Source organism: Aotus nancymaae, unplaced genomic scaffold, assembly GCF_030222135.1.
Source record: "Aotus nancymaae isolate 86718 unplaced genomic scaffold, 86718_ANA_hifiasm-v0.15.2.pri h1tg000108l, whole genome shotgun sequence".
Taxonomy (NCBI): domain Eukaryota; kingdom Metazoa; phylum Chordata; class Mammalia; order Primates; family Aotidae; genus Aotus; species Aotus nancymaae.
In genome coordinates, this window is record NW_026988523.1 from 30,442,352 (window position 1) to 30,469,234 (window position 26,883).

General features: G+C 38.6%; 1 protein-coding gene across 4 annotated transcripts in view; it reads right to left on the reverse strand.

Moving 5' to 3' along the window:
• ARNT (aryl hydrocarbon receptor nuclear translocator) overlaps nucleotides 1–26,883 on the reverse strand; it is a 63,132-nt gene that overhangs the window by 4,382 nt on the left and 31,867 nt on the right. For 2 of the 4 annotated variants that reach the window (XM_021674277.2, XM_021674276.2), the window contains exons 6-19: nucleotides 24,961–25,174; nucleotides 21,178–21,391; nucleotides 19,181–19,283; nucleotides 16,524–16,589; nucleotides 16,036–16,121; nucleotides 14,172–14,248; nucleotides 13,350–13,484; nucleotides 10,736–10,810; nucleotides 8,099–8,250; nucleotides 2,348–2,458; nucleotides 1,777–1,849; nucleotides 1,495–1,615; nucleotides 1,201–1,303; nucleotides 673–820 (exon numbers count right to left, since the gene is read on the reverse strand). In XM_021674277.2, coding sequence (XP_021529952.2) covers nucleotides 673–820; nucleotides 1,201–1,303; nucleotides 1,495–1,615; nucleotides 1,777–1,849; nucleotides 2,348–2,458; nucleotides 8,099–8,250; nucleotides 10,736–10,810; nucleotides 13,350–13,484; nucleotides 14,172–14,248; nucleotides 16,036–16,121; nucleotides 16,524–16,589; nucleotides 19,181–19,283; nucleotides 21,178–21,391; nucleotides 24,961–25,174 — 1,678 coding nt within the window. Of the gene's footprint in view, nucleotides 1–672; nucleotides 821–1,200; nucleotides 1,304–1,494; nucleotides 1,616–1,776; nucleotides 1,850–2,347; nucleotides 2,459–8,098; nucleotides 8,251–10,735; nucleotides 10,811–13,349; nucleotides 13,485–14,171; nucleotides 14,249–16,035; nucleotides 16,122–16,523; nucleotides 16,590–19,180; nucleotides 19,284–21,177; nucleotides 21,392–24,960; nucleotides 25,175–26,699; nucleotides 26,870–26,883 lie in introns of those variants that run through there. The other 2 variants (XM_064370425.1, XM_021674278.2) reach the window with 2 other exon arrangements.

A 26,883-nucleotide genomic window follows, 5' to 3' on the forward strand; every position in this document is an offset into this window, starting at 1 on the left:
TGCACCATAATTCAGTCTGTTCTACATTCATTTGTTCCTAATGGTGTATTTTTTATAAAAACTATTTTCTCACAAGAGTTGTATATATGCATTGTAGAATATTTGGAAAGTGAAGGAAAATAAAAAGAAAAGAATCATTTATAATTGGTTAACATGTTTGGATAATTTCTTCCAGTTTTTATTTTCTCATGCATTTTGCACATAATTGAGATCATACTGCATATAACATTCTGGAGCCTGCTTTTGGTTTTGACTTTTTAAAACTATTACTTGTATAACATAAATATATAGTAATATTAAAGAATCTTTCTTTAGACAATATATTTATTGTGCATTACATTATATACATAAGAATTTTTCAACTTTTGTAAACAGACATCACTGTAAGTTAGTCATTAATTTTCTCCTTTGTTCCTGTATTACATAGTCCTAAACAAAGAGGAAACATCTTAGAATTTACTCCAAAACAAATGTGAAAACCACACTCTACTGAGATTTTTTTATTATCTGTGATTTTTAATTAGCTCCTCTCAACAAAGATGAAAACTGGAAACTGGAGGATAAGGGTTGGGGAGAAGGTATTTAAAATAGAAAACACTGATTCTACATATGGAAAAAAGCCCAAACAAACAAAAAATAATACACAGGGAACAAAAAGATGATACGTTTTACCTGGGCAGAAAAACCTGAGCGGGTAGTAGGGGTCCAAGTTGGGGCTGCTCCCTGGGTGGGGTTGGAGTGGCGGGAAATCTGGGCCAACATCTGTCCTGCAGAAGCTGATGGCTGGACAATGGTTACAGGAGGGGCTAAACCACTATTCCTAGGAGTGAACAAATGAAGTAAAGGATTAAAACGATAGATTTATTACAGAAGCTAGGAATCAAAGGACAATCTAGTGCTATCCCTAGATCCCCTTGACTTCCTGCAGGTTAAGGAAAATTTGATAACAATTTGGAAAAGACAAGAAAGACTGACAGTCACACATTGACCAGGACACACAGAAATGGAGCCTAGTACATGGCAATAGGAAAATGCAAAGAAATAGGAGGAAGAAAAGCAGCTTGTTTGCCTCACGCTAGGCCCTACAAGCTTCACTGCTTTTTCTGAAATAACCAGAGAAAGCAAGGGAAGAATAAAATTTGGATTCATCAGTTGAATCCCTTAGGGCCCTGTAAAGCAGCACATATATATGGGGCTCACCTGAAATTCTCTGCCGGCCGGGGGGTAGGAGGGAATGTGTTGCCCTGGGAGAATAGCTGTTGGGTGGCAGGGACAGTGCTGGAGGAGATGCCTTTACTCTGATCTGTGGACCAAAAGGAGTTGGGGGAGGGCCAGTCAAGGGGCTGTAGTATATTAGTCCAGCAAGTTCCTATTTACTCAGGTGGTATTATGATTAAGTGGAAAAACATTGGAAGATTACTGATTGGGCAGTGGCATGCCCATCAGTAAGTGATCTAAATGAGAATTTAAAAGGATAGTGAGAAAGAAACATACCTGCATTGATGTTGTGATAGATTTCTGAAAATCTTGGATCTCTATCCTGGGCAAATAAACCATCTGATTTCTCAAGGGGCTTGCTGTGTTCTGGTCCTGTGGTTGTCACAGGCTGAACAACCTGTGGAATACAATAATAAAAATAACCATTAAAGATTTAACATGACAATTTAATAACCCTAAAATTCATATAAAACATATGTAGATTCTAACTAGTACTGGAGGACACTTCCTAAGTAAATACTCTCTATCCTCTTCAAAGAAAAAGAGAACACAACTTACCTGGGAATGATTGTAGCTGGTCAGTCCCTCTCTTCCTGGTACAATGTCCAATTCTGTTTGCTGTTGCTGCTGCCTATATGTCAAAGGACAGTGGAGAAGAGAAATAGGAAAAAAGAAAATTTTTTAAAGAATCTGGAAAAAGGACCTTAAAACAAAAAAATTAAACAGGCTGGGTGTGGTGGCTCACACCTGTAATCCCAGCACTTTGGGAGGCTGAGGTGGGTGGATCACCTGAGGTCAGGTGTTCGAGACCAGCCTGGCCAATATGGTGAAACCCCATCTCTACTAAAAATACAAAAAATTAGGAAGGGGTGGTGGCAGGCTACTGTAATCCCAGCCACTCTCGAAGCTAAGGCAGGAGAATCGCTTGAACCTGGGAGGCAGAGGTTGCAGTGAACCTAGTTTGTGCCACTGCACTACAGCCTGGGTGATGAGAGCAAAACTCCGTCTCAAAACAAAAAACAAAAAACAAAAAAAATTAACGAACCAACCAAACAAAAAAATATATGGGATTGCAAATGACCACCCCCTGGGTGATTGCTCAACAAATGATTATTTCACCCTTTCTTACCTTGGTGCCAGCTGCCCTGAGCCCATCTCCAGGGGTAAATTAGCTGTGGGACCTAGCTGTGGCCTCTGGATTGCAGTGGAGAGTGCAGGCCGTGGTTCTTGGCTAGAGTTCCTAGGAAAACAGAGTAGACAGTAAAGAAGGGATGGAAGTGGAGGAGGGGGAGACAGAGAGAAAGAGAAGAATCAGATTCTGTATGTAAAGCTCTACAGATTCATCTGTAGGTGGAACAATCAATAAATCCTTCATTAAGTCCAATCCTACAATTAACCTATGATGTCAGTTTCAGCAAATAGAAACTATGTCCTGTGGCATAAAGGGTCATCTTGCTGGGTTCTAAATCCTTCTAGGTCAAAACCTGGTTGTTACATATATTCATAGTCTGTATTTTTTTAAAGCATAGGTAAAAAACTGAAAGTATGTACACTGATACATTAACAAAGACTACCTGGAGTGTGAAATTTTTTTTCCTTCTCTCTATATGCTTCAATACTTTCCACATTTTCTATAAAAAAATATTTATTTAAAAATAAAATACTGGCCAGGCACAGTAGCTCACGCCTGTAATCCCAGCACTCTGAGAGGCCGAGGCAGGGCAGATCACTTGAGCTCAGGAGTTTGAGACCAGCCTGGGCAACATGGCAAAACCCTGTCTCTACAAGAAATACAAAAATTAGCAGGAGTGGTGGTGGGCTCTTGTAGTCCCAGCTACTCAGGAGACAGGTGGGAGAATCGATTGAGCCTCAGAGGCAGAGGATGCAGTGAGCTGAGATAGCGCCACTGCACTCCAGCCTGGTGACAGAGTTAGACCCTGTCTCAATAAAACAAACAAACAAACTCTAAAAGCTAATTAAAATTAATCATGGTAGGGAAATGATACATAAACATGGAGAAAACAGTTATTTCCAGAAATTCAAGTCCTTAAAATGACTGAAATTTTTAAAAATTTAAACAAAATGGAAACACAAAAATGATGTCTGTTGTATAATATAAAGATGTAAAAAGATAGAAAAAAAAAAAAAAAAAAGCGGCCGGGCGCGGTGGCTCACGCCTATAATCCCAGCACTTTGGGAGGCCGAGGCGGGTGGATCATGAGGTCAAGAGATCGAGACCATCCTGGTCAACATGGTGAAACCACGTCTCTACTAAAAATACAAAAAATTAGCTGGGCACAGTGGCGCATGCCTGTAATCCTAGCTACTCAGGAGGCTGAGGCAGGAGAATTGCCTGAACCCAGGAGGCGGAGGTTGCGGTGAGCCGAGATCGCGCCATTGCACTCCGGTCTGGGTAACAAGAGCGAAACTCCGTCTCAAAAAAAAAAAAAAAAAAATGACCATGGCCTTCCACTTGAGTTCTAAGTTAATAAAAATTTCTAACTCAATCCATTGTGTTATATTAAGTTACTTAGCAACGAATTAAACTTTACAAGTTCTAACAACTGAATTGGACAATACTGTTGTCCCTTGGTATTATTCATACTTGCTAAGTAGTCATAATCTGATCTTCAAGAGCTGGATTCAAGGCCAATTCTACAGAAAAAAAAATTAAATGGCAAAAAAAAGATTGAATGTCAGTTGTCAGATTATAACCTGACAAGTGACACCTACTAGATGACTATAATAAAAAAAGACAATAACGAGTGTTAACAAGGATGTGGAGAAACCAGAACCCTTGTACATTGCTCCTGGGAATGTAGAGTGATGGGGGAGCTTTGGAAAACAGTTTGGCAGTTCCTCAAAAGGTAAAACAGAGTTACTATGTGGCCAGCAATTCCACTCCTGGGTGGAATTCAAGAGAATAAAGACATATATCCAAACACAAACTAGTATACAAATATTCATGAAAGCATTTTTTTCAGCTCCTTATCACTATTTTACAGATGAAAGCATTCTTGATAACCAAAAAGTAGCAACAACCCAATGTCCATTAATGAACACATAGTATGTGGCATATCCATACAATGAAATATTTGGCAATAAAAAGAAATAAAGTACTGATACATGTTACAACATGGATGACCTTTGTAAACATTTTACTAAGTGAAAGAGGCCAGTTACAAAGGAACTACATAGTCTGTGATTCCATTTATATGAAATGACTAGAATAGACAAATTTATAAAGACAACAGATTCCTAGTTATACCGAACTTGAGAGGGAGGGGAAAGAACAGGGAATGACTGCTAACTGATCTTGAATTTCTTTTGGAGGAATGAAAATATTCTGAAATTAAGACTGCAGGAAGAGTTACATAACTATGTGATATACTAAAAAACACTGGATACTTTAAATGGGTGAGGTGTATGACACGTAAAATATATCTCAATAAAACTTTTTAAAAAAGAAACTGAGAAAGCAAGTTCAAATAGAAAAGTTCAAAAGAGAGGAACAGTAACTAATAAAAGAGGAGGATGTAGCTATGCTCTAAAGCAAAGAGCCCAAATAAGGCCCACTGCCTGTTTTCGTAAAGAAAGATTTACTGGAACACAGCCATGTTCTTCCATTTGTCTATGATTGTTTTCATGCTGCAGCAGAGCTGAGTAGGTGCAATAAAGACTACATGGCCCACAAAGCCCCCTTTACAGAAGGAGCTTGCCTACCCCTTGCTCCAGAGGAAAATCCTGCCAGACTAGAGCAATAAACTGGTGTACAAAACATAATTCTTTTCAGAATGGGTTGATACATAGAATTGAAATATAAACCCTTCCATTTCAGGACCTAGTCTCTGAATTATTGTTTGTAAAATCTTATTCTGCCCAGGTGCAGTGGGTTATACCTGTGATCCTAGCACTTTGGGAGTTGAAGAAGTACGGATTGCTTGTGCCCAGGAGTTCAAGTCCAGCCTCTGCAACATGGAAAAACCCCATCTCTATAAAAAATACAAGAATTAGCCAGGCATCCTGGTGCACGTCTGTAGCCCCAGCTACTCAGGGGACTGAGGTGGGAGGATCATTTGAGCCTGGGAGGTCAAGGCTGCAGTGAGCCATGATCATGCCACTGCATTCCAGCCTGGGTGACAGAGTGAGACCCTGTCTGCGGGAGGGGAATAAAATTTACTCTACTCTGATCAACTATCCCAAATCCTATAAGCTGGAAAATGAGAAACTTCAAACTAATGGTGTTGAATACTGGAAAAGCAGAGGATAAGGGGACAGCTTGATAAGACTAAGAAGAGCTGGTCCATTAGAAATCCCAACATCAGAAAATGCCTGTGTTATATTATGAAATACAATTGATTGCTGAACATGGAGGTTAGGGGCACCAACCACTGTGCAGTCAAAATTTCGACTGTAACTTCTGACTCCCCCAAAACTTTACTACTAATAGCCTACTGTTGGCCAGAAGCCTTATCAATAACATAAACTGTTGATTAACACATTTTGTATGTTGTATGTATTATATACTGTATTCTTACAATAAAGCTAAAGAGAAAATATTAAGAAAATCATAAGGAAGAGAAAATACATTTACAGCACTGTACTGTATTTATCGTTACAAGTTTTATTATCTGTTTACAAGATGAGTCATCTATACGAAGTGGCAAGCAACCACAGTTGCTGACTTCATTCTACAGTACATATCAAGCAATTCACCTTTTTATTTTTTCAAGACTTCTCAGGCTAGAGTACAGTGTCGCAATCTCGGCTCACTGCAACCTCTGCTTCCCGGGTTCAAGCGATTCTCTTGCCTCAGTCTCCCGAGTAGCTGGGGCTACAAGCGCCCACCACCATGCCTGGCTAATTCTTGTATTTTTAGTAGAGACGGGGTTTCACCATATTGGCCAGGCTGGTCTTGAACTCCTGACCTTATGATCCACCCACCTAGGCCTACCAAAGTGCTGGGATTACAGGCTTAAATCACTGCGCCCAGCCCACCTTTTTCTTATAATGTCATGACTCTTCCCTGCTTCTTGGGAACACTTCCAGCATCACTAGTGGCACTTCATATTGCTCCTAAGTGTTATTAAAGGTTTACAGTATTTCACTAAACATAATGAAAAATACACAAGAAACATGAGATTTCACTTTTTACTACAATATGCAATTTACTGGAGAGAACTGCTCATGAAGACATGATTAGCGTCATACAGCATTTTAAGCAGACTGGCAACAATTGAGCAATAGGAGGTGGTTATAAAATTATTACAATAGTACAGTATGTATTACAGTTAGCTTTATGCAGTTATGATTTAAAACTGCATCTTTACATTTGTTTACATTTCTCTCAACTACAAATAGTACCATATATAGTCTGTGCGTATGTATAGGTTGTGATACTTTTTTTTTTTTTTTTTGAGACGGAGTCTCACTGGAGTGCAGTGGTGCGATCTCAGCTCACTGCAACCTCTGCCTCCCAGGTTCAAGTGATTCTCGTGCCTTAACCTCCCAAGTGGCTACGACTATAGACATGTGCCACGATGCCCAGCTAATTTTTGTATTTTCTTTTTTTTTAAGTAGAAATGGGGTTTCACCATGTTGGCCAGGCTGGTCTCAAACTCCTGACCTAAAGTGATCTGCTCAGCTCAGCCTCCCAAAGTGATGGGATTACAGGTGTGAGCCACCTCACCTGGCCAGCATTTTTACTTTTTATAATAGATTTCTATATACTTTATGGTAGTAAATGATAAAATAAGATTAGAATTTACATATATTTAATACTTTCATGACATGCCTAACTTTTTCAAAATTTTTTTAATAAGTCTAGGCTATGTAGCTTATTTTAGGGTTTTTCAAATTGTCATAAATATCCAAAAATTTTTCCAACACATTTACTGAAAAAAATCCATGTGTAAGTGGACCTGGATTTATACCAACTAAAATCTTTGGAATCTTCAATATGATAAGTGTCTTTTTGTCTGCTAGTGAGTTGACTGAGGGCTGGCGACCCCTAGGCAGCTTTAGGATAGGGGCTTGTCTCTGGAAAGATCAAGGCAAAATTAGAGGGTTGGGATTTTTAGCCCTAACCTTCAACCTCATGGAGGGGCATGGGACTGAAGATTAAGTTGATTGTCAATGGCCAATGATTTAATCATTCATGCCTACATAATAAAATTTCTATTAAAACTCAAAAGGATTGGGTTTGAGGAGCTTCTTGATAGGCAAACACATGGAGATCCCTGGAGGGCAGCCCACCTAGAAAGAGTATAAAAGCTCTGTGCTCCTTCCTCCTTACCTTGCCCTATCTATCTCTTCATTTGATGTTCACTAGTATTCTTCGTAATATCCTTTATAACAAACCGGTAAACAAGGTAAATGTTCCCTGAGCCATTCAAGCAAACTGACAGAACCCAAGTAGGGGGTCATGGGAAATAGCTGGTCAGTCAGATGCACAGGTAAAACAACCTGGAGCTTGTAATTGGCATCAGAAGTGGGAGCAGTCTCACGGTACTGCATCTACAAATTGGGAGATCTGATGCTATCTTCAAGTAGACAGTGAACTGAATTGAATAGGACAACCAGCTGGTATCCACTGCAGAAGTGATCGCTTGATGTTTTTTTTAAATGAGTCTCCCTCTGTAGTCCCCAGGCTGGAGTGCAGTGGCACAGTCTACTCACTGCAACCTCCACCTCCCAGGTTCAAGCAATTCTCCTGTCTCAGCCTCCAGATTTAGCTGGGACTACAGCCACACACCACCATGCCCAGCTAATTTTTGTGTTATTGCTTGATTGTTTTACCCCTCACATTGGGCATCAGAAGTATTTTGTGTTGTGAGAGCAGAGGAAAAACAGCTTTTTCATACTCCTTTACAATACATACTTCACATTGGTGTTGGTACAGATGATGTACTCAATTTCATCTGAGTAAGGGTTCTGGAAAGTAAAGGAGCTTGTTCTCATCCAGAGCCATTCTTGGTTCTTAGACCGGAACCGGAACATGACAGACAGTACTTGGCCTTTTAATTTCACAACCTGAAAAAGTTTTCATGCCATCAGTAGAACTCATAGAAAAGTTTCATTACAAAAATAAATAAAAATTTTCCCATTTCTACAACCCTAAAACTCTTGCCATTATCCTCGAAGCACCAGTATTTTTCAGTATTAAAACAAAATGAGAAAGTAAAAACGAAGTGATTAAATATGGAGGCATATTTCTCATGCTTCCTCTCAGAGACTCACGCTTTCTTATTAGGCTGGTGCAAAACACATTGCGATTAAAAAAAAAAAAGGCAAAAAAGGCAATTTCTTTTGCACCAACCTAATACTATTCTAGTCAAATAGAAATAATACTTATTTACAGGAAGGAAAAGACTGTTTCCCTACTTCCCTTGTGAAGTCCATTAAAGATACTCTGAGTTGGCTTTAGAAGTCTATACTAGACATTTGGTAAATTTAATGACACTGAATATAGCTTACATACTGCTCTTCAATCCGATTTCTCTCCCCTGCAACCTGAGAACATCTGTCTTTTATTTTCCTTTCTTTTTTTTTTTTTTTTTTTAGATGGAGTCTTGCTCTGTTGTCCAGGCTGGAGTACAGTAGTGCAATCTCGGCTCACTGCAACCTCAGCCTCCCGGGGTTCAAGTGATTCTCCTGCCTCAGTCTCCCGAGTAGCTGGGACTACAGGTGTGCGCCACCACGCCCAGCTAATTTTTGTATTTTTAGTAGAGATGGGTTTTCACCCAGGCTGGTCTCAAACTCTTGACCTCAAATGATCCTCCTGCCTTTGGCCTCCCAAGGGATTATAGGAGTGCGCCACCATCCCAGATGAGAATATCTGTTTTCACAGCATCTACAGAGGTTAGTCTTGTTTTGCTTTTGTTTTTTGAAAGTAAGTAATTTTAAGTAATTTTATTTTATTTTTTATTTTATTTTATTTTTAGTCTCGCTCTATCATGACCAGGCTGGAGTGCAGCAGTGCAATCTTGGCTCACTGCAATCTCTGCCTCCTGGGTTCAAGTAATTCTCATGCCTCAGCCTCCCAAGTAGCTGGGATTACAGGCATAAGCAACCACACCCAGCTAATTTTTGTATTTTTACTAGAGATGGGGTTTCAAGGTGTTGGCCAGGCTGGTCTCAAACTCCTGGCTTCAAGTGATCTGCCTGTCTTAGCCTCCTAAAGTACTAGGATTACAGGTGTTGAGCCACCATGCCCAGCCAATTTTAGGTTATTTTAGATACTAGTCTCATGGAATAGAAAATAATCTTTTAACTCTATATTCCTAAAAATTAAAAAACAACAGTATCAGAAGCCAACCACTTATTTTGTAATACTATATGTATCAAATACTGGGTGATGAGTTTTATATTTATTATCTTATTTAGTCTCCCCAACAACTGTCAGAATTTAGGTACTATTAATATATTCATTGTATCAATAAGGACACTACTGAGAAAGAGGTTAATTAACTTGTCCAATACAAAGTAAAAACTGTTATTGAAAGCTGTCTATAAAATTCAACAGATATTTTCAGGAGCTGGAGCCTGAGAATAACAGTAACAGTCAGCTTAAATAATTCCTTATAACTCTCACTTATCCATAAAAGAACTGTATAAACCGGGTGTGGTGGCTCACACCTGTAATCCTAGCACTCTGGGAGGCAGAGGTGGGTGGGTCACAAGGTCAGGAGATCAAGACCATCCTGGCCAACATGGTGAAACCCCATCTCTACTAAAAATACAAAAATTAGGTGGGTGTGGCAGCATGTGCCTGTAATCCCAGCTACTCAGGAGGCTGAGGCAGGAGAATCACTTGAACCCAGGATGCAGAGGATGCAGTGAGGTGAGATCGTGCCACTGCACTCCAGCCTGGCGACAGAGTGAGACTCTGTCTCAAAAAAAAAAAAAGTATAAAATGAATTTTTCTACTACAAGCTTAGTGAAGCATACAATATTTTTTCTTTTTTTTTGAAACAGAGACTAGCTTTGTCCTCCAGGTGGAGTGCAGTCGCACAATCTCAGCTCACTGCAACCTCCACCTCTCGGATTCAAGTGATTCTCATGCCTCAGCCTCCCAAGTTGCTGAGATTATAGGCATGCACCACCATGTCTGGCTAATCTTTTGTATTTTTAGTAGAGACAGGGTTTCACTGTGTTGGTCGGGCTGGTCTTGAACTACTGGCCTCAAGTGATGTACCTGCCTTAGCTTCCCAGAGTGCTGGGATTACAGGCGTGAGCCACCATGCCTGGCCCAATAGTTTAAATACCTTAAAGACAGTTCTTTGGATACAGTTAGTTGAATACAAGATAGTAAAATAGCCAAAGCCAAACAGAAATATCTTGGGCATTATCTATAATTTCAAAGTATTAGTCGTTTTCTATTCCTTTAAGATAGAGATTAAGTATTAAAGAATATAAAACTGTAGTGCTTGCCACAGTGTTTAGTTAATCAGCAGTCAATATTTATGGAGTGAATATGATAAATATTTATTCAGCTCCAAACCAGGAAAAAGGTTACCTGTTGGAAGCTGTCTCTTAGAAGCTGCTGGTCTTCAGGATGACAGAATTCTACAATATTCTTTCCTAATAGTTCCTAGAAGAGAGAAAGAAGAGTAAGATACATACTTTTATGGTCATCTAACTGGTTTAGTTCATCAGCTGGGGACCTGGATTTTATTTCTTCTGTTTTAATCCTAAGATTGTAGTTAAGTGCAGAGGAAAAAAAAAAAGAAAATAAACAAAAGATGAGATCTACTAAAAGAAGATATAATCTGTTAAGGAGCTAGCTTCTAGGACATTTTTCTTTTTCAGAATATTACACATTTATTTTAATGATTATAAATTTTAGATATAATTTACATTCATAATTCACCCATTTTAAGTGTACAATTTGATGGTTTCTACTGAATTTATACAATTGTGCGATGATTATCACAATCCAGTTTTAGAACACATTCACTGCCCCAAAAAGTTCCCTGTGCCATCTGCAATCAATCTCTGCTCCCACTCCCCTCCCCAGCCAACCACAAATCTACTTTCTGCCTCTCTAGTTTTGCCATTTCTAGAAATTTCATATAAATAAAACAACACAATATGTGGTCTTTTGGGTCTGGCTTCTTTCACCGAGCACAGTACTTTTGAAGTTCATCTATATGGTTGCGTTATCAGTAGTTTACTCCTTTTTATGCTCAGTAGTATTCTAACATGGATATAACATAGTTGTGTATTCATTTACAAAATATTAATGGACATTTAAATAGTTTCCTTTTTTGGCTATTATCAATAATACAGATATGAACTGTACACAACGGTGTATAAATCTGTGTGTGAACATGTTTTCATTTCTCTTAGGTATGTTTAACTTTGTAGGAAACTGCCAAAATGCTTTTGCAAAGTACCTATACCATTTTCCATGTCTATCACCAATGTATGAGGGTTCCAGCTTCTACACATTTTCACCAATACTTTTTGATTATAGCCATTCTAGTGGGTATATAGTGGTATCTCATTGTGATTTTAATTTGCACTTTCCTAATGATAAAAAGATGTTGAGTGTCTTTTCATATGCATAAATGCGTATTTACTCTTGTGCCCTTTTTTTAACCAGCAGGTTTATTATACTGTAAGTTCTGGGGTACAGGTACAGGTCATGCAGGATTGTTACATAGGTATACACATGCCATGGTGGTTTGCTGCATCCATCCCCCGCTGTCATATATATTAGGTATTTCTCCTAATGTACCAGATGTTTGTCTTAATGAGTTATTTATATATTCCCGGTACAAATCCTCTTTCAGATATATGATTTGTAACTATTTTCTCTCCATTTATGTCTGGTCTTTTCATTTTCTTAGTATCCTTTAAAGAGGACAAATTTTAATTACAATTAAATCGAATTTATCATTTTTTTTTCTGTGAATCATGCTTTTAGTGTTATGTAAGAAATCTTTTATCTAACTCAAAAATCACAAAGATTTTCTCCTAGAAGTTTATTTGTAACTTTAGTTCTTACATATTTAGACCTTTGAGCTGATTTTTGTGTATGAGGTAAGATCTATGTGTTTACATTTTTGGGGTTTTTTTTTTTTTTTTGCATATAGATACCCAATTGTTCCATTTGTTAGAAATACTTCTTTTATCCATTGAATTGTCTTGGCACCTTTGCTGAAAATGAGTTGACAAGTATAAGAATAGACTCACGGTGGCTCATGCCTGTAATCCTAGCACTTTGGGAGGCCGAGGTGGGCAGATCATGAGGTCAGGAGTTCAAACCCAGTCTGGCCAACATGGTGAAACCCCATGTCTACAAAAATGCAAAAATTAGTTGGGTGTGATGGCGTGTGTCTGTAATCTTAGCTACTCAGGAGGCTGAAACAGGGGAATTGCTTGAATCTGGGAGGCGGAGGTTGCAGTGGGCAGAGATCACACCACTGCACTCCAGCCTGGGTGTCAAAGCAAGATTCTGTCTCAAAAAAAAAAATATATATAGACTAGACTCTATTCTGGTCTATTGCTCTACATATCTAGCCTTACACCACCACATTGTCTTGATAATAGCTTTATAGTTAGTGTTAAATCAGGTAGTGTAAATTCTCCTTGTTCTTTGTTTTCAAGACCTCTTTTTCACCAAATTCTTTCACATAGCCACAGCCAGAAGTCCCTCCTTCCCCCAACAGTTTTAAAAGCTCACATGATGAATCAATTCAGGGATGGCTAACTGGTCTGTTGCATGAGTAAATTACAATAACTGGTGCTAAATCTGCATGTTTTATGGGCTATTATATATCTAGATAATTATATGAATTATCTAAATATGGCTATACTGGTATAACTAATTAATATGAGTACCTTTGAATCATTATCTGTATTAACATCAGTAACAAAAAAACAAATACATATTTGTACCTGCTTCTCTCACCTGGTTTCACAAGCCATATTTCTCTAGATGAGATGATAGTCTTAACAGGAAGCTGAAAATAAATTTAGGTACTAACAGAATATGATGATCTCTTTTTCTCAACTGAGGTTGGTATGTTTTGGCTATCTTAGGAATTATATGATCACACAATCTCAACATAGCCAAAGGAAAATCGAGATCTAAGTATTAGTGATGTACAGCTCCAGCTCCTCACCTGCGGCTGGTAGCCAACAGTAGCCACACAGCGGTGATCCACAAAAGTGAAGATGCCCTCAATGTTGTGTCGGGAGATGAACTCTGTTGGCTGACAAACATTACTCATGTCTGTACAGTTGGGAGAACTAGTTACCTGAGAGTGAAGAGATGAAAATGAGGTAAAATGATACCGTTCTTTACATATATATTTCCTATCTCCTCATGGTCTTTTGCATAGACATAAGATTACCAGTTTTAGGAACTTCTAAACTTTCACATTTTATCCAAAAAGGAAAAAAATGACAATCACAATCAGACAAGGTATAAGGTCTAGCTCTACTCCCATGTATGTACACTTTACCAAGTTAATAAAGTAAGAATAAAATTTATTCAACCTAAAATCCACATACTTTCATCTGGCTAGGCTAAGCTCATTACTCAGATTGATACAGTACAAGTAACCAAGAAACTTATCTATACTTATGAAAAGAATCAAAATAATTCCACTTTTCTATTGTTAGTCAGGTAATGATAAAATGAAAAGAATCTTTCTTCATTTGTATAGGGGCAGAGGAAATTAACTGGAAATAGAAAATTAAGCATGGTAGAGCTAAAAATAAGAAAGACAAGGGGAGAAAAGATCTCCCTTCTCTTATACTCTTCAACTTCTACTTAAATCCAAGAATAGCAATGGTCACGATAAATGCCGTATTCCTTCAAATTTTTACAGTTTCATAAAATTCTTCATTTGAATTCAGAAATTAAAGGAAAATTAACAGAAATGAGTCCTGAAGATTGTTTCTAATTAAAAGGGATATAGACATGGCAAATTCATACTTGCCTGCAATCTGCCAATGGCCACTAGGCAAAACTTGCTTCCCTGGCCAGCTTCTGGGTCATCATCTGGGAGGGAAACACCTTCAGAAAGGTGAGGTTAAAAGATTTAACAGGGTCCTCCAACTCAAATGCCTTCAAACTCAGACAAGATTCAAAATAGACCTATTTATGGGCCAGGTACCATGGCTCATGCTTGTAATCCCAGCAATTTGGGAGGTCAAGAGCTCAGGTTGGTCAGGAGACGAGGCCAGTCTACTAACAATACAAAAATTAGCTGGGCATGGTGGCGCATGCCTGTAATCCCAGCTACTTGAGTAGGGCTGAGGTGAGAGAATCACTTGAACCCAGGAGGCAGAGACTGCAGTGAGCCGAGTTCACGTCACTGCACTCCAGCCTGGGTGATAGAGCGAGACTCCCTCTCAAAAACAAAGAAACAAACAAAATAGATCTATTTATGAAGAGGCTAAGCATAAAGCAATAGAGAATGATAAATGATAATAATAAATAATCATATAAAATTTACCATATATGCCAGTCATTGTTTTAAGTATTTACATATATATTAATTCCTACATTTTACCCATATTAATTATAGTAAACTGGAAAATACAAGTCCTACCCAAAGTATTCTTAAAAAAACTATGCTGGCCAAATCAGGTACATATGAAGACATCCATTCTATGACCACGTTACAGGCAGAAAATAGATGCTTTGCCTAATCTGTGACTTTCAAAGTTAGCAAACAACCCAACATGCAGTTATACAATCAACAGTTATTCATGTCCCTTGGAAAAGAGAGAAACCAACGTTTTACACAGAAGGGGAAGAAGACTGCATTTCTCCCCTATTTTTTTTGCATAGTTATGTTCTTTTTATCCAGAAAAATAGTATTCCTTGATGATACACAGAGGTAAAAAGATCACATACTTTAAATGTATGATTTATACAGTATATAGACTAAGTGGTTCAAATGTCATTACCACTTCAGTTAAATTTTTAAAAGTTACATTAACTACTTTTATTGGGTACCTGCCATATGTCAGGCACTGGGCTGAATGCTTTCCTTAAATTAAATCTAATCCTCACAAAAACCCTATACAGGATGTACTATCTCTAAAGTACAGATAAGAAAACAGCTTTATAAAGGTCAAGCAACTTACCCTAGGTGATGCCACTAATAAATAACAATGACAGGAATCCTACCCAGGTTTTTCCACATCCAAAGTTTAACCTCTTTCCAAGACATATCACCTTGTTTCTCTTTTCTCTTAGTCTCTGTTTCCCCAAAACCCCTACTTTCCAATAATACCCATGAAGCAGCGAAGTAATAAAGTTGCTAAGATTTGGAAACTGACAAGCCAACTTAAAACGTTGATCCCTGCAACCCAATCACCTTTCTCACATTCCTTGTTTGATCTCAAATTCTAATAAAGCTCATCTGCTGAAAGCCTGATTTAAAGCCTTTGTAGATAATATTCTCTTGATAAGTTATTACAATAAAGGCATTTTCCCCTTTTCCCTCAAAGTCTTGCTTTAACTTTAGAAAGCTTTCTCAAGTTAACTGCATTCGATGTCTACGTTTCTTTGCAACAAATGCTTAGAACACATGTTCACATAAATTTGTGCATTTAAAAACTACATTCTGTGACACAGCCAATACTATTTTCCAGTCTGAGTAATCTATCTCCTCAACTGGAATAAAAGCTCAATAATGGAAGGGAAAGATTGTGCATTTTCTTTTCCTATTTTCTTTCATCTTTTATGAAAGTACATTTCATATACCAGGTATATAATAAATATGAGCTTTCATGGACTCTGTGAGGAACCAAATGTACCAAGGGGAAATATTTACTATCTCACTTTCTTACCTGCTGGGGGCCAGGCCTTGATGTAGCCTGTGCAGTGGACCACCACAAAGTGAGGTTCCCCATCCTTTACAGAGCCAAGTCCATTCCTAGAAGAGTTACAGGAGTTAGAAAAAAAAAATCTACCCAGTAAAACTCAAAGGGCAATGCTGGCTTAGTACCTTTAAGTTTAGGCTCTTAGGAGTTTAGAAAACAGGATAATCATCTTTCCCACCTAAAAATGACCACCACATTTTACCCTTGCCAAAGTAAAGTAACAAAAGGTATGCAGTAGGAGAAAAGTAGGTAAAACAGCAGAGCAACTTCCTTAAACAGGATTTTCAAGAGACGTTTTAGAAGTTTAGGAAATTATTGCCAGAAAAAACGTAACTGGGAGGTGAGAGATGAAAGTGAAGGCTGCTGAAGGAATGACTATAGTAAGATAGGTAAAAAAGTGATGACCTCTACAGGTATTTGGCCATCTCTTTGGTTTTCACTGCTTAGGACCTCACCTGCATCTGTTCCTCACAAAGCTCAGCCTATTCACAGAAACTGGGTCCACAGCACTACTGCCACACCTGTTTCAAAGAACAAAGAGATTAAAAGCAATCAGGCTGCATTATTAAAGAACTTTCCATCATAACAGCAGAATAACAGGCTCTTGATACAATTAGACATAGAAAATTGGTAATGCTACTAATAAGGAAGGATAAAGGTAAGTCAGGCTTGGTATTTCTAGAACTTTTAACTGTCCTAGAATTTGAAGTTAAAATGTTCCATATGTTCTTCAAATGCAAATATTCTCAACATCAAGAGTTGGTAAGCCTTTTCTGTAAAGGACCAGATAGTAAATATTTTCAGCTTTGTGGGTCAGTCTGTTGCAAACTAGTCAACTCTATCTATAGCATGAAAGTAGCCATAGATAATATATAAAAATATGGGCATGGCTATGCTCCAGTAAAACTTTATTTACAAATAAAGGGCTGTGGTTTGCTTACTCCTGCTCTACATTAACCACAACTTAATGTAATTGCTACATTTCATTATTATCTTGCTCTTACCTATGTCTTTGCATTAGCCATGTCCACATGTTGGGATACTTCCTTTAATGCTACTTTCCCTCTCCCCATTCTTTAAAACAAAATAAAACTTACATAGGGTTAATATGTATCATGCTCTGTTCTAAATATCTATACATATATTAATTCATCTAATCTTCATAACAACTTTATAAGATCAGTATTATCTCCAATGTGAGATGATGTAGTCATGTAATCATCCAAGGTTTCAGAAGACAGCATCAAAGCTAGAATTCAAATCCATAAAATAATATGGATTAAAACAAAATCCAGCAGTCTGAGTCTAGAAGCTACTCTAAATTACTAAACCAGGCTGAGTGCAGAGGTACAGGCCTGTAATCTCAGCATTTTGGGAGGCCAAGGCAGGCAAATCACTTGAGGTCAAGAGTTCGAGACCAGCCTAGCCAACATGGTGAAACACTGTTTCTACTAAATATATAAAAATTAGTTGGCTACAGTGGCATGTGCCTATGGGCCAGCCACTCAGGAAACTGAGGCATGAGAATCGTCTGAACCCAGGAGGCAGAGGTTATAGTGAGTCAAGATCATGCCACTAAATTCCAGCCTGGGCAACAGAGCAAGACTGTCTAAAATAAATAAATAAATTACTAAACCACCTAATGTTCAATTTTGTGACTCTCCAAGGAAACCTTTAATATCCTACCCATAATTTCTAGCAACCATCCTTTCAGTACAATGTAGTCAATTTCCATTACATAACCTGAATTTTGTGACCATGAGATGCCTTTTGCACCTGTATAGGAAGGACCACCATTGGGCCAGGCGCGGTGGCTCACGCCTGTAATCCCAGCACTTTGGAAGGCCGAAGCAGGTGGATCACGAGGTCAGGAGTTTGAGACCAGCCTGGCCAAAATAGCAAAACTCCGTCTCTCCTAAAAATACAAAAAATTAACCAGGTGTGGGTGGTGGGCACCTGTAATCCCAGCTACTTGGGAGGCTGAGGCAGGAGAATTGCTTGAACCTGGGAGGCAGAGGTTGCAGTGAGCCGAGATTGAGCCATCGTACTCCAGCCTGGCAACAGTGTGAGACTCCGTCTCAAAAAAAAAAAAAGAAAAGAAAGGACCACCATCTTTTCTACAGAATCCTAAATGTACAGTATATAATTTATAAACACTAAACACTAACTCTAGACATAGGAAGTCTCAAATTTCTAACAAGTCTGGAATATACAAAAAATACCACTGAATTGTAGACTGTAAAAGGGTGAATTTGATGGAATGTAAATTATACCTCAATAAAGCTGTTATTAAAAAAAAAAGAATAAATGATCTGAGTAAATAGATATTGCCTTTTGTTTTCATGGGGAAAAAGCACAAGTTTTGTAGTCAGACTACTATGAATTAAAACAAAATCCTGTATCAAACACTATGTAATTGTGGAAAGTTCATTTCTTTCTTTTCTTTTCTTTTTCTTTTTTTTTTTTTTGAGACAGAATTTTGCTCTTTTTGCCCAAGTTGGAGTGCAATGGCATGATCTTGGCTCACTGCAACCTCTACCTCCTGGGTTCAAGCAATTCTCCTGACTCAGCCTCCCAAGTAGCTGGGATTACAGGCACACGCTACCAAGCCCGGCTAATTTTGTATTTTTTTAGTAGAGACAGGGTTTCACCATGTTGGCCAGGCTCGTCTCAAACTCCTGACCTCAGGTGATCCACCTGCCTCAGCCTACCAAAGTGCTGGGATTACAGGCTTGAGCCACTGCACCACCCAGCCAAGTTCATGTCTTTATATCTGTTTTTCTGTCTGCAAAATGGTAACTATGAAGCTTACCCTGCAGGGCAATTGTGAGGATGAAATAAGATGACAGACATAAATCACCTATCATAGTGTCTGGCAAGTTCAGAAATGTTAGTTCTCTTACCAAATATTTTATTCTGTGTTACAATCCATCTGGGTACTGAGAGTTAAATTTAATCCACTGGAGCTATTCCAACTTAACTCCTCTGACAGAAATAAAACTCTCAGCTTTTGATTATTCCTATATCATACACTAGCATGGGTAAAAATAAAATAAAAATTAAAAAAAAGATTCTTCCTATACCAAATCACAATCCTCACCTTGACACTCACCTCATTCGGCAAATAAATGATCTCCTTGAGCCCATACACATTCTCATGGAAGACTGCTGACCTTCCTTTTTCACTGTTCCAGTCTTTAGATCCAGGATACGCCCTGAAGGAGGATGTGAAGAGCAGTCTGGAGTACATTTTTGTGTGTGGAGAAGTGGGGAGAGATACTGAAGGCAAAGATAAGTAAGCATCCTATTCATGCCCTTAATCTCCTTGCTTATAACAGAAATGACCAAGCGGGAGATGAATTTTTTTTCAAGCCTAAAATATTTAAATTCTCATCAATGAATCTCACTCTTAAGTCCAAAGGCAGCACTGAAAATAACATTGTGCAAGGAAAAGCAGGAGTGGAAAGTAGTAGTAGAAAACAAGAGGGAAGGTTATACTCTCATGCCTGATTATTTGTATACACATAAAGACATACATACAGAGTAAATGTCATTGGCTGAAAAACAAGTAATTTTCTGTAGTCCCAGCTAATCAGGAGGCTGAGGCAAGAGGACTGCTTGAGGGCAGGAGTTTGAGGCTGTAGTGTACTATGATTGTGCCTGTGAAGAGTCACTGTACTCTAGCCTCAGCAATAAAGCAAGACTCTGTCTCAAAAAAATAAGAATAAAAATAAAAATTTTTAAAAAGAAAAAACCAAGTAATTTTATATGCTATAGAAACATAGATCTGTTAGTTGGTCTTCTTTATTATATAGAAACAAAGAACAACTTTTGGGGAAAAGAACTAGAAAAAGGAAATCATAAAAACATAAAAGAAGAGAAAACTGGTCAGGTGTGGTGGCTCATCCCTGTAATCCCAGCACTTTGAGAAGCCAAGGTGGGAGGAATGCTGGAGGCCAGGAGTTTCAGACCAGTCTGGGCAACAGACAGATCCTGTCTCTAAAAAAATTTTAAATTAAGTTAGCCAAGTGTGGTGACATGAACTACCCCTAGCTACTCAAGAAGCTGTAAGCAGGCAGATCACTTGAGCCCAGAAGAGTTCAAGACTATAGTAAGCTATGATGCGCTACTGCACTCAGCCTATGCAAGAGAGTGAGACCCTGTCTCTTTTGGGTGGGGAGAAAAAGGAGGAAAACTAAAGATCAACACTAATATTGAGTATATTGAAATTTCTTGCATTTAATTTTAACTACCAATTTTTATCTGCTTCCCCTTTAAATATTTTTCTAGAGTCACTCAAGAATAGATATGACTTGTTTCCTCTAGCCAAACTCTGGCAAAAAGACTGAACAGTAATGAAACAGGGGAGAAAAAAGAAAAATGGTACAGATACAAACAAAAGAAAACACCTCATACACTAACCATGTCTACAGAATAAAAATCTGGGCTGGGCATGATGGCTTACGCCTGTAATCCCAGCACTTCGGGAGGTGTAGGCGGGCAGATCAAGAGATGGAGACCATCCTGGCCAACATGGTGAAACCCCAGCGCTACTAAAAAATACAAAAATTAGCTGGGAATGGTGGCATGTGCCTGTAGTCCCAGCGACTCAGGAGGCAGGAGAATCGCTTGAACCTGGGAGGCAGAGGTTGCAGTAAGCTGAGATCACGCCACTGCACTCCAGCCTGGCTAACAGAGCAAGACTCCAATCTCAAAAAAAAAGAGAAAGAATAAAATCTGTTATCATTGAATCTAGCACAAAGCCAAGTACCAGGAGGTAGAAAAAATACCAGATAATTATCCATACAAATGAGATAAAAGCATGAATAATTATTTTAGAATGGAAAAAAGTACTGTAGGTTTGGCTTTTACCGTTCTTTTTACACTAAGATAAAAGTAAAATATCATTAATGAAATATTTTCTAAGGATGAGCCACAAAGTAGATAATCTCATGTGGATAAAAAGAACTAATTAAATTTATTAAAGGAGAAAATTCTAGAAGCCTTGCCAGAGTCAACAAACCAATTTAAGAGCTAAAACATCTCTTAAGCCTCAGGAAAAAAAGAAGAAAGGACTTCTCATTCATTTCCCATACACATAACTCTCACCTGTCAGGGCATTTTCCGAAGTGGAAAGCTGCTCACGAAGTTTATCCACATCATCTGGGTGCACCTGATCATAGAGTGTGCTGCCAAACCATTCAGACTGTGGCTGGTTCAAAACAGGAGTCACGGAGTCAGAGACATACACCACCCGGCCTGTCTCACATGAAACAATAAACAGAAAGCCATCTGCTGCCTCCAAGATCAAATGTTTCAGTTCCTGCCCAAGGAAAAGAAATAGAAGTTAATACTGATCTCTGAAAAAAACAAGTATTTCTATTCACAGGAAGAGGACACTTGAGGCCATATGCATCTTTCCATAAGCAACTGCTGGCTCACACCTGATCCACAGCCACAGGTTTCCACCCTAAGTTACCTTCATCGATAAGAAGGTTTTTTTCTAAAACATGTTTCCTCAATTTCTCTATTTCACTATCTACCTCTTCCTCTCTATCTCAGGATTCAAGAAGAATAAAAAGGCTTGGGCTAGGCACAGTGGCTCATGCCTGTAATCCCAGCACTTTGGGAGGTCAAGGTGGGAGGATCACTTGAGTCCAGGAGTTCGAGACCAGCCTGGGCAACAGAGTGCTCTATCTTTACAAACAAACAAACTAGCTGGGTGTGGTGGCACACACGCCTGTAGTCCCAGCTACTCAGGAGGCTGAGGTGGGAGGATCATCTGAACCTGGGAAGCAGAGGTTGCAGTGAGCTGAGATCACACCACCGCACTCCAGTCTGAGTGACAAAGCAAGAGATCCTGTCTCAAAAAAAGGCTTACCATGAACAATAATTGACTTCTTAATTCCATCCTCTCTGGTCTCTTTTTAGGATCTTGCTTGACAAATATTCCCACTTTCTCTCTTTCCCCTCAAGCCTATAAAAATGATCAAGTTTTTTCAATTCTATACAAATCTTCCCTCAACTTGACCCACCTCATCTCTCTTTTTCAGCAGCAAGTTTATACTAAGAATAGTATTATATTAACTGGCTTTCTCCTCTTACCTTTCAATTATTTCTCAATCTCACTGCAATCTGCACTCTAAACCACTGTTTTTTTGTTTGGTTTGGTTTTTGTTCTGTCAGGAACAGCATACATATATATATATATATTTTTTAGGCCATTACTAATGTCCTCCTAATTACCAATTCAAGTCCCTTTTCCTGGGTGGTCTTCACTCTATTCAGCTTCTCTGCAGAATCTGACAATGCTGTCCATCTTATCCTTTAAATATTATTTTCCCCTACCTTCTTCTATGAGACTATACTCCAATTTTTGCTTTCTCTTCTGCTTCAGACTTTTTTTTCCTTTGTTTAAGTTTTAAATGTAGACATTTCCAAAGTTCATCTTTTTTTTTTTTTTAGCCAGAGTCTCGCTCCATTGCCAGGCGCCAGGCTCGAGTGCAGTAGTGTGATCTCGGTTCATTGCAACCTCCGCCTCCCAGGTTCAAGCAATTCTTCTGCCTCAGCCTCCCAAGTAGCTGAGACTACAGGCGCGTGCCACCATGCCCAGCTAATTTTTGTATTTTTAGTAGAGACAGGGTTTCACCATGTTGGCCAGGATGGTCTCGATCTCTTGACCTCATGATCCACCCGCCTCAGCCTCCCAAAGTGCTGGGATTACAGGCGTGAGCCACCGCGCCCGGCCCCAAAGTTCATCTTAAGTCCTCTTTATAAATACCACACTTTCTTCCTGGGAAATCATATTCACTCTTCCCTACTATGAAATAATACCCAAGTCTGTATCCCTAGACCTGCCTGATTATTTTTCCTGAGCTTTCAGCTGACTTGAATTTCAAGTATCTGTAAAAGATTTATAAATATTCTACCAGTAACTCAACATCAACATCCCCAAACCTGAATCATTATTTCCCTCTTAAAAAAACCTGCCGTGCTCTTCTGCTATTCCCTTTCTTAACACCATCCTCCCAAGCTAGAAGTCTCAAAATCTAACTATTCTCTCTCAGTGATAACTTAGTTTTATCAGTTCTACTTTCCAATGCTTTTTCACTGTCCTAGTCATCTTTTGCCAAAACTAATTAAGTAGTCACCCTGCTTTCAATCCATCCTTAAAATGCTACCAGATATGCTAACACATTTTTGATGTCTCCCCACTGCATAAAAATTAAAATCTAAATTCTTTAATGCCTAAACATTCCATCATTAGATCCCAGCCTACCTTCCTATTATCTCCCAAAAACATGCTAAACCACTTGACTTTCCTTGCATAACCCAATTACTCCACACTTCTAAGTTTTTGCTCAAGTGATTCCCAAAATCCACAACCCTACTCCCCAACTCATTTTCCATCTGCATTTCTACAGGATATATTACGTATTTCTATTATAGAACTAGTTCTATGTTTATGATTTATTTATTTACATGTCTGTTTCCACCAGAAAACCATTTCTCTTACCATTCTTTCTACTCCTCACAACACCACACATCTGGTTTGCCCACAAAAGGTGCATAACTAGAGTTTGTTGAATACCTGCACAGGTACTGTTAGAGCATATGAACTATTCCAATGTATACAGCTATAAAGTATGTATTTTGGGCTGGGCCCAGTGGCTCACACCTGTAATCCCAGCACTTTGTGAGGCTGAGGCGGGTGGATCACGAGGTCAAGAGATCAAGACTATCCTGGCCAACACGGTGAAACCCTGTCTCTACTAAAAACACAAAAATTAGCTGGGTGTGGTGGTGCGTGCCTGTAGTCCCAGCTACTCGGGAGGCTGAGGCAGGAGAATCACTTGAACCAAGGAGGCGGAGAGGTTGCAGAGATTGCACCACTGCACTCCAGTCTGGGCTACAGAGCAAGACTCTGTCTCAAAAAAAAAAAAAAAATGTACTTTTAAGTAGACCATCCTATTTGGAAAATTCTTATTCTCTAAAACTATATTCTCTCCTTCTTTCTAATCCTTTGATTAAATTGCTGGCATTAAGGACATACTTGATTGATACTGAAGCAAATTTTTTCTTCCTTGTACCTCCTATATTTTCTAAACTTTTCTGCAATGATCATACGTTATTTTAATAACCAAAATAGAACATGGCTTCCTTACCCTAAGAAGTCTTCCCTAACCATCCTAACTCAAGTGTAGCCATTCTATTCATTGTAGCCACCTCTTTAGTATATGTCTATCTAGTGCCACATAAAATTGTTAATTAAAAAATTAATAAATTAATTTAAAAATTCCTCTCTTAATGCATTTTCCTATCATTTTCTGTGATATCCTGCCACTCACGTACTTATATTCAGATGAAGTTCCTGAAAGGCAGAAAATGATTATGCCTTCTCTCTGTTTTTCATAGTACATCAAATGTAACAGAGCAAATCCCTAAACAACAATTAGATTCTCAGTTCTTCTATCACCAAAGGAGGGAAGGATTCATTCTATTACTAAAACTAGACGCTGCTTCAGGGATGAAAATAGATTTCTTCCATATTCTAGAACCCTAGAGGCAAGGAAGAGAACTGGTTCCATGGACATAGTCATTTCCTCTGTGATTCCATCCTGCATGCTATATTCATGTTCTTTTTCCATCCTATATGCTATATTCACGAGACAAGTTCTCAAATATTAATACTTATTCGTTTATTAAAGTTTTCACAACTCTTCTCTACTTCTCATTGTCCCAATGCTAATTAATGTTATAGCCAAGGACTGAAATTCATTTTCCCATTGTCTGACTTTTTCCTGAAAAGCTGAATTCTCGTCCAAAAAAAATAAAACTTTCAATAGATTCACCCAGATTCTAGACTCTCTCAGAGTTTTAAGTCCCAGAGACCTGATCAGTGAGAAAAGATGGTTTATAGGAGCCATCAGTGGATGTGTTGCCAGTTCCCCGCAGGGACTTCATGTGAGAAACTGCCATGCGTAAGATGGTTAGCTTGTCTGGTTTTCGAGCCAGGGCACTACAGGTGGGTACCATATCTGACAGTTCTGTGATGTAGGCTGTCATCTTGTTCCGTCGCCGCCGTTCAATTTCACTATGATTTTCCCTGCATGGAGAGAGAGAGAAGCCCCATCCGGGTGGTCACATCTGGTCACTTGGTAGCAAGGAGAGTGATATGGATACCAAGTGAGGGGTTGAAGAATGTGGCATTCAGATTTAGTGATGCTTAAGTCTTGGAAGTTAAAATAAGGTTTGCCAACCTTCTCATGCAAAGCAAGCATGAAACAGAGCTAATAAGGCAGTCAGAGAACAAGCAGATAATGCAAATCTCTTCCCTCTATTTCCTGGAAACTTCACATCCTTTGTAAATTACCACTCCCTCAGAACAAAAACTGTTTTAAGAAATGATAGGCCAGGTGCGGTGGCTTACGCTTGTAAGCTCAGCACTTTGGGAGACAGAGGCAGGCGGATTACTTAAGGACAGGAGCTTGAGACCACCTTGGCTAACATGGTGAAATCCCGTCTTTATAAAAAAAAAAGAAAAAAGAAAAAGAAAGCCCAGTAGGTTTCTCAGTGTCCTCCATGAGGATGCCTCAAGGAGATAACCAAGCAACATGCTGCATTTCTGCTTCTACTCAAACATTTGCTTTACCTCTTCTATTTATTTCTGTTACCACCTAAGAATTCTACCTGAATAAAAGTTTTGTCAAAAAAAAAAAAAAAAGGAAAGAAAACTAAAAATCTAACATAAATCTCTTCTTTCTGAGAAGAGCAAAGGGAGGTCAAGTAGGTAAGTGACTTTTCCCAGGTTGCTCTCTTCCCAATACAACGTTTTCTCCACCACATCATGCCAAATACATTTGCTGAACAGTGAAAGGGTTAGTAAGAAGCTTGAGTTAAACTGGCAGCAAAATGAGTTTGTGGCCCAGATTAAAGAGGAAATAGTAGAAAAAAGGGGGAAAATAGTAAAAATAGGTATCGGTATCTATTATCTATTTCCTAAGTCACCCCCAAATCACAGATACTAAAAAACAGAAAAGTCTGGGTATATTTCTTCTGCAGTATTTCTACATTATGGATGACATCTCCAAAGAGGATTCTAGAGTCTCCTTTCTCAATGGCAAAAAGGGTCTCACCACATAGGTCCATATTTAGTTACACTTTGTCTAAGACATAAAATTCTACTCTCAAACATAAAGCACTCATCTTCCTAGTATCTGACAGATTTCTGACATGTAAGTACAGAAACCTGGTCTTTTAAATAGCCACATCAAGGAAGCTAAAACTTTTCTAGGAAATTACCACAAGAAAGGATTCAGTCACCAAAGTAACCCTAGTTCTGTTGTGAGAATAATCTAGGCTGTGAGTCTACATAGGAAAATAGGTGTGAGTTTCCTAAAGGTGTGGAGTAAATGCTGAAGTCTAAATACTAGGAACTAATCACAAATACAGATATATTTATTGGTTTTCTGATAAAAAGAGTATTCCCCTGTTAAAGCACCAACTGGCATAACTGCATTATTTCTAAGAGTTTTTTGTTCTGTGAAACTTAGTGCTGGCATAAAGAGAAAAAGATAAAAAAACTTTAATAGCAATTTCTTAAATCCCTAAGCAAAGTTCCCTCAACTCACCCACTTTCTGATGGGGGAAGCCAAAGTTCCTGTTACACCCAAACTTCTAAAAAATCTTGTCCTCTCTTGCCACACACAGATAAGGAAAAATACAAAGAGAAAGGGAAAGAAAAGATAGAGTAAGAAAAAGGATAGAAAAAGCAGCAGCATCTGCTTCATCATGCTAAAAACACTGTTCTCCTAC